This window comes from Bicyclus anynana, chromosome 11, assembly GCF_947172395.1.
Source record: "Bicyclus anynana chromosome 11, ilBicAnyn1.1, whole genome shotgun sequence".
Classification (NCBI taxonomy): domain Eukaryota; kingdom Metazoa; phylum Arthropoda; class Insecta; order Lepidoptera; family Nymphalidae; genus Bicyclus; species Bicyclus anynana.
Window position 1 is genome coordinate 5,066,366 of NC_069093.1, and position 12,780 is coordinate 5,079,145.

General features: G+C 35.4%; 2 protein-coding genes across 2 annotated transcripts in view; one reads left to right on the forward strand and one right to left on the reverse strand.

Annotated features, from left to right (window-relative positions):
• Positions 1–40: 40 nt before the first annotated feature.
• LOC112044773 (transmembrane protein 70 homolog, mitochondrial) lies at positions 41–1,288 on the reverse strand. Its single transcript, XM_024080728.2, has 2 exons — positions 742–1,288; positions 41–289 (listed from the first exon to the last, which is right to left on the reverse strand). Exons 1-2 carry the CDS (start codon positions 1,192–1,194, stop codon positions 92–94), a joined length of 651 nt encoding a protein of 216 aa, XP_023936496.2. The 5' UTR covers positions 1,195–1,288; the 3' UTR covers positions 41–91.
• Positions 1,289–6,626: 5,338 nt separating this feature from the next.
• The window catches only part of LOC112044780 (meteorin-like protein), a 58,502-nt gene continuing 52,348 nt past the window's right edge, over positions 6,627–12,780 (forward strand). The window contains exon 1 of the mRNA XM_024080736.2: positions 6,627–6,910. Coding sequence (XP_023936504.2) covers positions 6,816–6,910 — 95 coding nt within the window. The 5' untranslated portion in view covers positions 6,627–6,815. The remainder of the gene's footprint in view (positions 6,911–12,780) is intronic.

Genomic DNA, 12,780 nt, shown 5'->3' on the forward strand with positions numbered 1-12,780 from the left:
GAATTATGTATTAAGGCTTGAAAATCAAAAACAACAGATCCTAAATTTTATAATTTATTAAAATCTAACACTATATAATAAATAACAAAACTTAACTACTCTTACTATCACTACTTTGTTCTTCACCAAGTTTGAAGTCCAGAGGTTTGTCGTAACCCATTATTTTGGCATAGTACTGGGGGTCTGTGAAATGTCTTGCCTCTATGAACAGAGGTTTGCCTTTTGCATTCATTGTTGTGAACATTCCTGGAATGTCTGGCACTACTACATCTTCAGCTTTGAATTCCAACTGAAAAAAATAGTATACAATAAAAAAACCATTAAAGTCAAATGTTTGAAACTTTGATTACTGATTGTTACTGTTAATATCTTAGATTATGGAGGGGTTAGATCCAAAGTGGCCACGCTGAGAATCGGCAGACTTCACACTCAGAATTCAGAAAATGTTTCCTCACAATGTTTTCCTTCACCGTCTGAGACACATGATATTTAATTTGCTGAAAAGATGAATACTCAAATAGAATTCGAACCTGCACCCTCCAAATCAAAGGCAGAGTATGGGAATAGGGGGATAAAATATACATTGCTGCCTGCAAGTATGGTATACAATAAATTAATTTACTTTGTTATTTTGTTTAAAAACAGACAGACTTGCATGGCAATGCTTAGCAAAACAGTAATTTTACTCTGATAGACATATTCTCGGCAGAATTCTTTTAAAAGTAATAAACAAATACTTACAATGACAGGAGCCAAAAAGAAATTAATTGTAGTCGCCTTGTATGTAGATGTCTCAGGATCATAATGGATTTCAGTTACATACTTTTTTGTTATAATGTGCAATAATATAGGAGTCACAAATGTAAAGAAGCCGACTACAGAGCAAAGGGCTATTATCAATGAAGTACTGCCGATATTGGCAGCTTCTTTTAATATTAAAGGCTGTGCCGCCAACCCAGCGGCGCTTGAAGTCACAGAAAATATCTTAACAGCCCTTATTTGTGGTGTCAATGGCCCGTAGTATATTCTTTCTAATTTATTTTCCTGCTTTTCACTGCTAGCATAGTGCCTTGCTATAGTTTTCTGGCAAACACTGATCACTTTGGAGTTTGGTGTAACCAAGTCCTTAAAGAGTGCATTTCTGAATATTGAAATGTTTTGTGTGTATACTTTATGATGGCAAGTGCGAAACATTTTATTAATTGCAAGAAATTAGAATTATTTAATTATTTTTAAGGTTAACTTTTCAATTCATTTTTGTTTTTATAACTGTCAAAGTCAGTTAGCCTATGACATTGACTTTTACTGTCAGTGTCAATGTCAGCTAATATACCACAGATTCAGATTATTATCTAAAGAATAAGAAGGGACGGGAGAAGTGCGCGAGACCTCCTGACGAATGACGAATCACGTTGTTTCTGGCGCTGATTCTCAAAATCTCAACAGTGAGGTCCTGGGTTCGACGTTTGTTCGTTCCTTTGAAGTCAGTTTAGGATTTAATATTATTTTTCTTAATTGGCTCCGGCTTATTCTGGTGGAAGGCTTTAGTCTTGGCTATTACTACCACACGGGCAAAGACATACCGCCAAGCGATTAAACAAAACAATACTGCTGCCGTATGCATGAGAGAAAGGAAAGCTAGACAGAGTGGCGCCGCAACGCGTTACGTTACGAAGCGTTTTCCCTTACCATAAAATGTTATCTTATAATGGTAACTTATCAAAATATAAATAATGATCAAGTCGATTCGTTAATTTTACTTTTACATGGTTTTTATTTAATCAATATTATGCTTCGTAGGACAGTTATCGATGTCGTAACAATAGCCGGTTTCAGTATCCAGCACTAAATCGTCCGGACAATCACACCTGGAGAACCCGCAGACTGTGCCAACCAATGTTCTTTGAGGGTCCTTGCAGGTTCGTTGCGCAAGCCAATAGTTCTGGGTACAGTCGCAAACATTCTGTACCAAGTGCTCTGGACATCTCTCGACGCCTGTAAAATATTGAAAACACTTAATTAGAAAAAATATCATACAGCTAGGTATAGTACCTACACTGCTACGGTCTAACACTTTAGTTTATAATTGTACTGCGTAGATGCCATTTTGGTTCAACTTACTTGCCGGGATCTGTACAATATTTTAAAGTTATTATCATTTTCAGCCTAATTGAATGTTCCACTTAAGGTCAGATCTTTCTCCTTAAATAAGACGAAATCTCGTCGCGGATTTACAAAACGGAGGTCCTGGGTTAGATCCCCGGCTGGGCAGATTGAGCTTTTATTAATTGGTCCAGGTCTGGCTGGTGGGAGGCTTCGGCCGTGGCTCATGCTCTTGCCCTACCAGCAAAGACGTGTAAACGGAAAGAGGTGTGGATTCTCATACTCCTCCTAACAAGTTAGCCCATTTCCATCTTAGACTAACTACATCAGCACTTACCATCAAGTGAGATTGTAGTCTAGGGCTAACTTGTAAAGAATTAAAAAAAAATCTGTAGTATATAAGTAGTTGAGTCTTTAGATATGCATATCTACGAGTTTAAAGGTAAGTACTCAAAAATAACCAAGTCAGGGGATTGGGTAACTTAGCAGGTATACAAAAACTTGAGCTGACGAACATACTGTACAGTTATTGGACACTGAATTTGGTTTGTAAGAACACACTATAGCCAATGGGAATAACATAAACTTCCACGATAACATTCTGCCGATTGCTTTTATATTGCAGTGGTGTCCGCTTTTATACGGCTCTGTGCTCATTGTTCTTCAGCCACGGATGTTTAGTCTAAGTGTTAATAAAAACGGGTCAAGTGCGAGTAGAGCCACGTGCAGTGTAGGGTTCCGTAGAATAAATCAGCACTTTAAGCCCTACATAGTGCACAAAATACCAATACCGATACCCCACAGGAACTTACAGACATAATTATTATAATAACATCATTACCAACCCATATTTGACTCAATGCTGAGCACGAGTCTTCTCTCAGAATGGGAGGGATTAGGGCAATAGTCCACCACGCTGACCCAATGCGGATAGGCAGACTTCACACAATTTTAGAAAAATCTCAGGTACTTACGCAGGTTTCTTCACAATGATTTCATGGTTATAACAGGCTCTGATTATCTTGCTAACAACTTTATCTGATTAATTAACCACGGAATTTGTACGCAATTTTTGTGCTCCAAGTAGGTATGTTTTTTAAGTTGTCTGACTTAGGCTTGGTTGATAATCTTTAAATGGCAATCGCTACTTGGCTGTTATAGTCTTTCTGGTACACAGAATCGCTACTTAGCTAGTTAAATTTTCTCAGTAAAAGACGGGCATGGCGAAACTAAAAAGATACCTGCTGAGCCCTAATAAATGACACCATTGTTTAGGAGCTATAATACTGCACCTACTCGACTAATATGAAACTCGTATAAAATATGTATTATCATTATAAACTATTATATGGCCTAGGTCAACCTAGAGGAGATATGAAGCTTTTAAGCCCGCCACACTGCTCCAATGCGATTTGGCGGGCTTCAGGTTAAAGTGTGTTAAAGGCTCACTCAGCTGGCGATGGAGCGAGCTATGGCTCGGAGTTTCTCTGCGTGATCGAATCAGAAACGAGGAGATCCGCAGACGAACCAAAGTCGTAGACATAGCTCAGCGAGTCGCAAAGCTGAAGTGGCAATGGGCAGACCACATAGTTGGAAGAGCCGATGGACGTTGGGGTCCCAAGGAGCTGAAAGGGCGACCTCGCACCGGAAAGCGCAGTGTTGGTCGACAACCCACTAGATGAACCGAGGATATCAAGCGGCTTGCAGGAAGCAGTGGCGTAGAGTGCATTTGAGAGGACCTGTATCAAAATTAATTGCGGAGGCCTATGAAGGGGAGCCCCGTGAAAGATTTCTCATAAAATAAACAAAAATGCTTGCATAGAATAGGTAACTATGTGCGTGCCTTAACCTTACCTATGATGTTTTTAACTTTTAGGCGCACGCTTTACCCTGGAAAATAGAAAAAAAAAATTCTATGGGCAGTTTCTTCATAGTTTTTTTTTCGGGAAGCACCAGTTTATGTTAGTTTGTGGATTACATTTTACTAATTTTTGCTTTCACAGGTAATAGGGGCCCCTGTAGTCCGGAGGCGGTAGTAATGCGGTAGCTATGTCCCTGGCAGGAAGCCGCTGGATGCCGGCGGCTCAAGACCGTTGTGCTTGTAAGTCCATGCAAAAGGCCTATGTCCAGCAGTGGATCAGCCGATGATGATGATCGATAAATGATAACTTAATGGGGTGTAAGTGAGTGCATCATCAGCGATATATCAACTGTAACTTACTGTTTTCTTATAAGAACGAAAGATTCAGTTTGTCAAAGCCCAACCAATAGTATTTTAGTTGCGTTCATATTTGGAACATTAACAATGTGGTCAAAATAGCAGGTCAAAGACAATACGAGCCCATGTTTGTGTAAGATAAGGCAAATCAGTCCTTGAGCAAGCACCAGGGACTATCGGGCGAGTCAACACGGCCTATTGGTTCAGTTTATCTAAACACACAGGCGTTGACGAGATATTACAAGAATAATCGTTTTGAAGTTCCATTGTTCTTTGTATGTTATGATGTTATGAAGAAGTTGTTTTTTTTGTTTTTTTTTTGTTTTCTTTACAAGTTAGCCCTTGACTACAATCTCACCTGACGGTAAGTGATGATGCAATCTAAGATGGTAGCGGGCTAACTACTTAGGAGGGGGATGAAAATCCACACTCCTTTCGGTTTCTACACGGCATCGTACCGGAACGCTAAGTCGCTTGGCGGTACGTCTAAAACTCCACTATTATAACTTGTCTCTTATATAACAGCTTTCTAAGTGCTGATGGATTTACACTTTTGCCGCCCCAAAGTTACTGACCTCTAAAATTAGATACATTGTTCAGAATAACGTCCTTTTTGTGGTTCCTTCCACAAGGAACCCTTATAATTTCGTCATGTCCGTCTGTCCGTCCGTCCATCCGTCCGGTGGTTCTGAAATCTGTAAATCAGCATGATGTACATGACATTAAAAGTGAAAACAAGGTCGTAAAGTAGAATCTTGATAAGTGGGGATGCATTTTTTTTTATATTTCATAGTGTGGGTTGTTGTTCGATAGGTCTTTGAAAAATATGAGGGGTCTACTTCCAATATTTTTTGATTTATGGATCCGTATGTAAAATATTAAGCTTTTAAGAGCAAATTGGTAGAGTTAAGTGTCCCCACCCTCTACCGGCTAAACGGTTGTTTATGGATACGTCAAAAAATTTACAAATGTAGGATTTACAAATGTATATAATGAAATTACAAGGAAAACTATAACGGCTAATTAACAATTGCTATATAAAGAGTAATAGTCGACGAACTCAAAAAACGTAGTAGGAAAGTTTTTACAGTTTTTCTTTACATTGGCGCTTTACTTTTTAACCGACTTCAAAAAAGGAGGAGGTTATCAATTCGTCGGAATCTTTTTTTATTTCCAAGCATCATAAATAAAAGTAGAGCGCCAATTAAAAAAAAACAGCAAAGTTTAGTGATGTTCAAAAACGATCAAAGTCATCCGCTGCTGAAAAAGCGCAAAAAATTAAATCGAAAATCGTACCACTCTAAACAAGCCATTAGCCAACAGTAAAAACTACATTTTTCACTAGTAATTACTAATATTAGGCGCAAGCTTCATCTCAAAAGCTCATGGGCAGAAAAACCGAAACAATGTGCTAGGTCATTACGAAAAAAAGTCAAGGGATGGTACAGTGTTCCCACCTTGATGAGCAGTATTAAACTTGTATTGACCTCTATCACCTTGTAATAAAGTCTATATTAGTACAACAAACGTCGCAACTTGATGACAGTACAGTCGTTTTTGTCGGTTTTTGTTAAATGGCATAAAGTAAAGCACAATTCTGCACTATAATAAATCAATTTGTAATTATATGTATTATAATTTTAACAAAATAAATACCTATTACTTAAATATGGTTATAACATGAGTAGGTAATAGGTATGTATTCTGTTGTATTGATAAACAATTAACGAGTTAAAAATACAATTTTAATCGAATTAATAGTTTAAATTAAATGTTGAAAAATGGTAGGTAATAACACAGATTAATCAATAGTATTACTCTGTGAGTAATAATTATCATTTTTATTATAACATTTAAAAAGTTGGAAACTAAAACAAAGAAGAAGAAGAGTTTACAAGAGTTTTCGAATATTACTCGTTGCGATTTTATAAATAAATAATATTTTATCAGTCATGTCTTTAAAAGTTTAATCAGAAAACATAAAAGAATCAGCATAAAAGCTTCGTACTTGAATAAAACGGGATCTTAACCGCCCAGAGCTTAAAAAGATTGTTGTAAAAGCCTACGGTCTTTCGCGCCATTTCTAAAAGCTTTTATAAATTATCTTAATAACTTTGTTTGAATTTAAACTTTACCACTTTGAGTTAAGCTGCATTAACGCTTGGCACCAATAAAGAGTGAGATAAAGATGTATCGCTGTTTCCTTATCAACTTATTATTATTTCTGTCTCACTCACTCTTTAGTAATTTTATAAGAAGCTGTTTGTCTGTCTCTGTCAGAGGTTGCTACGGAACTTGAAAGTTAATTTAGTAGAGTTTTAAAGTTGTCGTGGAGTTGACGTGCGCGCGTATTTACACTGCGCTTTATTTGTTTTCCGTCAAAACAATGTTTACAACGTTCGAAATATGAATTTGAAATATAGAACTTATTAAATGTACAGTGATGTAAGTTCGTATTGGTGTATATATTAATAGGACTTGTATTTTTTGAAAAATGGGCCCAGAGGCAGTGTTTTGGACTCTTGTTTTGGGCCTCATATGCATTGCGGAGGCGGGAATGATGGGTGATCAATGCGACTGGAACGGCAGGTACGATTACAATATTTAAATAATAAAAATATATCTCGAAATTATACATACTATAAAAACCAATTTGACGGTTTACATTTTCATAGTATATAAAGAACACTTAGTTGCTTTTAAAAGTTTTGGTTTTTGATTTCAGTTGGCATATAAAATATTTTTTTCGCTTAGTGGAAGGGAGTTTAGGACACAGAACATATCGACGACCCTCAATAATTTTGAAAATAATGACCAATATTGAGCAATTGAAGTCAACGTGTATATCCCTAAATAAACTTTTTACACTATATTCTGCATAAATTATGATGTCTTTTTTAAGCGACTTCTTACAAGAAACTGTCTTCATAAAATGTTTTTGCCATTGTCACAAACACATGCTAAAGCAAAATGGACTCTATTATTGCAATAGTACAATACACTTTACGGTACACAATGATTGTATATTTATATTGTTTATGGGATATGTAAATCAAGTAAATCGGATTTAAGAGTAGGTAGGTAGATGCTATTGTCCAGATCGAATATAATGGTAACCATAGAAATATGGTAATTTATTAAAGCTTAACATAGGGTATCTACTAGACTGTCTTTATTACAATGCATAAATTAGCTTCATCTATGTAAGAAAATCTTGGAATCTTAATTTGACCCACTTCCCGGTTTTCGATTAGGATGAAATTTTGCACACGCTCTGCACACGCACACGTTCTGATGACAATACATGACTAGCTAAGAAACGTCATTACAAATCCAATATGGCGGCCTCCCCAAGATGGTGGACTGGCTGTTTGAAATCCACCCCATTATATATGGATATCAATGGTTTGCTGTCAGGAATAAGAAAAAAATAGTCACGTGACTTAAATCCAATATGGTGGACGTCTAAGATGTCAGACAGGCTATTTGCTTCAAAAACTGCTTACAAATTAACAAACCAAGCGAAATACAAATCCCTATCTAAATATGCAAAACAATTAAAATGTCCAAGGTTGTTTTTGCAGTTTATAAAGTCATTTTTCGAGATTTGCATATATAAACTATTAAATAAACTTTTGAATTTGTTATGTTGTAAATTTGAAATTTTTAATAAATTCAAAATAAAAAAACCGGTCAAGTACGTGTCGGGCCACGCATATATGCCGATGTGCAGGTACGTCAATTTTTTTGATTGATCAACTACATCACACTTTAATCCCTAATAATTAGTTAATAAAGAAAAAATAAAACGTAAAACGTAAAAAAATAAAACTTATCGTTTTTTTCATTTTTTTTCAAAGAGTTTTAATTTTATTAAAAAAAATTAAAACCACAGCGTTCCATGTCTTCAGGTCCATCGTGTTGTAGAGAGAAAAACTCCTCGGACTACGAAATCTTATTTCGAGGAGGACGATATTAGGAGGAATAAACGTGCATGTCTAATGTATTCTAATTTCACCTACCTACCATCTACTTCTGTTATTAAAATAATCAAAGAGTGGCATGTACTTCATATATAAAAAATGTTGGTAACTACTGCCCAAACCCATTGTCAATATGTATTGGAGAACAAATATTACAATTTTAATTTGTACGTTTTACCCTAGTTAAAATTAAAAACCTTTTGCACGTCACAGTAATCATGTGTCGATGAAGCAAAAGTGTTTTATTAAAAAAAAGATAAATGCCTGGTTCATATGAAAACTTTAAATGTCTTGTCTGAATATAGAGTTAATTCTTGGACCCAAGAATCCTAGCCCCGGGGCAATGCCGTCGCGGGCAATTTGCTAATATTCCGTCTGTCTGTAAGTCGTTTGGTTGCATGCAGTAAATTATCGACTCTTAAATTGATGTAGAATTTTAAATATTATCAAAATGGCATCGCTTTCAATTTAGAAATTCGCCGGTTTTTTGATGTATGGCATTTTGCTTGACCGCTATCTCACTCTAGTCTATGACTACGTATTATGCAAAGATAGAATATGGCTGTATTAAAGCCTGTTCACTCGTGTTTACGAGAAATACGCACCTCGGAAGGATACATTTTCATGACAAAAACGCAAAATGCTTTAGTACTAAATTCTACGTAATTTTCTAATAGTTTTGTTGGTATATTTAGAAGAAAGGGCTAGTAAACTAACATTGGACTGACTGTGAAATCGGATGTACAGATTAAATCCAGTTTCTACTTTAGGAACCTTTAGGAGATTAACGAGTTTTTAACAATTAAGGCTAATGACGCTGATTGTAAAAAGTTCGTCCACGCTATCATGTTCGATTAGTTAAAACAAGTGAGGTTTCAGTTTTTATACCAAACTCGGTCAAAAAAGTATGCACTCTGCAATTTTTTTTATTACATACAAACGAAGGATAATGCACGCTCTAAGGTAGAACCAATATATAGGAAAACTCATTGTGAATTCATTCGCAAGTTAGTAATCAGTTACTTTCTCCTCTCGTTCAACAATGAATAAATCCACTATTATGGAAAATATATCAAATTTCAAAATTATCATTATATTTGAAACTGTTGCTTAAGAATAGTCATTTCATAGCTGTTTATATCATCATCTAATGTGTATATGACGTCACAATATCAATATGTCAACACATCCGGAACATTAGAACATTAGGACTTAATTTGATTACCCCGGAAATTAAGCTTACAGAGACGATTATGGAACAAAAACCAACAACTATGGTTTCATTCATTCCCATCGCAGGTTAGGGGTGGCGTGGGAAACGTATGGGAAAACTGTTCTCGCAACCACCCCTCACCCCTGTTTGTGGACACGTGACCCTTCCGGCTATGGGGGTGTGGCCATTGTTGTTTATGAATTAAACACAAAAAAGTGACATTGTTAAGTACCCCTCGACTCCTACATAAAATACAATTTGTTGTTGTGTTATTTGTGAAAATTGATCCGCATGGAATTCTTTTTTTGCGAAAAATTATGAACTAAGTTAATTTTAGATAATATAAAGGTTTTATTGCACACTACTGGTTACAAATTGAACTGAAAGAAACAGTCCTAATAAAAATGGACTTAAGTCGGATTTTTCGAAATAAAAAAGAGCTAGCGTATCACCTGATATTAGGTGATTATCACCGCACAGTAACAAGAAGTAACGTTTTCAGGAAAAGGTTTATTTTGCGTATGGTAAATAAAAATATATATGTAAATAAAAATATATGTGTAGTAGGCTTTTGAAGTCAATAAAAATAGGTGCATTTTTAACCGACTTCCAAAAAGGGGTAGGTTCTATGTTCGGCTGTATGTATGTTTTTTATGTATGTCCAGCGATAATTCCGTAAACAGTATTAGTTACTTAACATTACCTATTCATATTATGTACAATATGTTATTTACTTCATACGTAAACCTTTTGTACCTTCTAATGAACATTCTTATTAAGTATCTACTCGTATGTCTCGGTCTTTGTATAGGAACAATATACCTCAAAAACTAAAAAGCCGGTGCTAATCATAAAGTGCTTGAAGATTTTAAGAACAAAGTTAAACGGGAGCGTGTCAGCGTGGGCAAAAAAGCAAATTGAGTGTCAATGGACCAGCATGGCAGCAATGAGGGGCTCAAGTTCATACATTAATATTTATTAGGGAGGACGGAGGGGACCAAGCTGTTTATTATAATATCCTCTATTATATGACGCGTTCGCACGAATCGATGCACTGATTGATACGTAGGTACGGCTTATCATGTTGTGATATACGTAATCAAAGGGAATCTTCAGTACCAAGACTTTTGGACATGAGATTGCCGAAATAGGTATAGGAATTCTCATGAAAACGGAAACTACATGGGTAAACCGCGGGGAATCGGCTATTAAAAAAAAATATTAAACCACTAACTTAACAAGAACGGAAGGAAGATTAAGTCAAATGAAGACGACATTGCCGCTTGAATTAATTAGTCTTATTAAATTGTCTCATGCACTTGCATTTCCAAGATGCAGCGGATGTACGTAATGTGGTTGGTTTGTGCGTACATCTAATAATAAAAAAAACATAAAAGTTTCAACTTGTAATCCAGCTAGATAAACAGCGAAAGATTCTTGTATATTTTGTTATAATTCAAGAACTTAATTTCAATGAAATTATTGCCTTAATTGTGATTTCCAATGTTCAGTTTTTTCCAAACTCCTAATTTAGTCCGTGCAACTTGGAATACTGATGCTGATTATGCGAAGTTTTTCCTCATTTGATTCCTTGGATGATTATGATGAATTATATTTAATAATTCATAACGGTACGGTCGGTAACAATAAAGACTTAAATATAACCATAACAATAAAGTAATTGCAGCTAGTAAATGTACTTGTGATAAACGTTTCAATAGATTTTACATTGGTTAGCCTAAAAAATAATAATTTTAATGAAAAATTCTGCTAATTAACTTTTATTTGAGGTTTCATGATTTTGACTACACTTTCAAATATTTCTAAATAACAATCAATTTATTTCACTTGTTATCCACCAATATGTAAAATTGCATAGTAAAGAAAAACTAATATAAATGATTACACTCAATAACAGTGTTAAACTCCAGAGGTCACAAAATACCTCCCTGTGTAACTCCTCGACAACTTATAGTGGTAATGAAGACAGCTAATCAGCTTAACTAATGGAGTCAAAAAACCTCTTCAAATACCCAATCCTGTTCCTGGCGCCAACACATCGTCGATCCTACAACAATGACCGTTTCCACATAATAGATAATAGATAAGCCACGACAAAAGCGACTTTGCTGACATCATGACGAATACCAGTTTTTGTTGCTCGACTTAATGCGGCAGTCTCGTGCCACGTTTTGTTGAATTTCGGACGTAAGAAATGGCTTTTAAGATCGTTATCGAATGTTTTGCAACCAGAAGTATTGACAAAAAAAACTTCATGTAAATGATTCTGGCGACAGATTTGACATTACCCTTATAATAATTTATACGTATTCGTACGTTTCTGTATTAAACATATTTTTTTTCTGTAAGTTTAAAGATAATCGCTTATTTCGTGGCTTTCTGTTATTAACTTTACATTGATTTATTATTATTTTCAAGTTATATTGTGAGTGAATTCGGATGAATTTCAGTCCATACAAAGTTTTGGGGTTATTGAAAAATTCCATGTATACCAGTGCAAAATGATAAGCTCTCATTAGAGGCGTACTTTGTTATCAGAACTGCAGATTTAACATATTCATTTACTAATGATTAAGCTTATTCGTTTAAAGCCTAGTCCATCCATATATCCAGAGATTAATATGTAAACTTCAGTTTTCTTCAAAGGAAAATGGACCTAATCACTACTATTTAAAGTTCACTTTACTTTGAACAAAATTGAGTTATAAATTGTTATGAATATAGGTAATGAAATATTATGCCATTTCTTACAGTTCCACCCGAACATATTTTTTTAATAACGTCCATCCTTATTCATCAAACGGAATAAAATGAACTTTGCGGCCAATGGTGCTTAAAACTTAAGCATCGTTAAAACGTACAAGAAACCTATAATTGACTTCAGCATGTTTAAAATATACACTATATCAAAGGCTTCGCTATGAATCGTGCAATAAGCTATAAAGCGTTTGCATAAGCTCTCTAGATAGTAAAAACGTATACAGATGATCTCGACGCAAATGAGGAGAAGTGTGAATATGTATTTAACGATGTCGATCCGAACCTAATGCCGGAAGTCATAAACACAACGTCGATGTCCACGCCTATATGAAAACAATGATAACAATATGTGTGAACTCTTTTTTTGCGGTTTTACTTCCCGAACTCGATCTATATTTGGTACGAATATGACCACAGAATCCGGATGCCGCTATCTGTTTACGTACTACAAAGTCGATAACATCAGATGGTGTGTGGCGCAT

What these genes read in the sequence shown, in the direction of transcription:
- LOC112044773 (XM_024080728.2), bottom strand. Translation starts at nt 1,194, where the DNA reads ATGTTTCGCACTTGCCATCATAAAGTATACACACAAAACATTTCAATA. An exon ending in TCTTTTTGGCTCCTGTCATT is followed by an intron (nt 290 to 741) that starts GTAAGTATTTGT and finishes TATTTTTTTCAG; the next exon opens with TTGGAATTCAAAGCTGAAGA.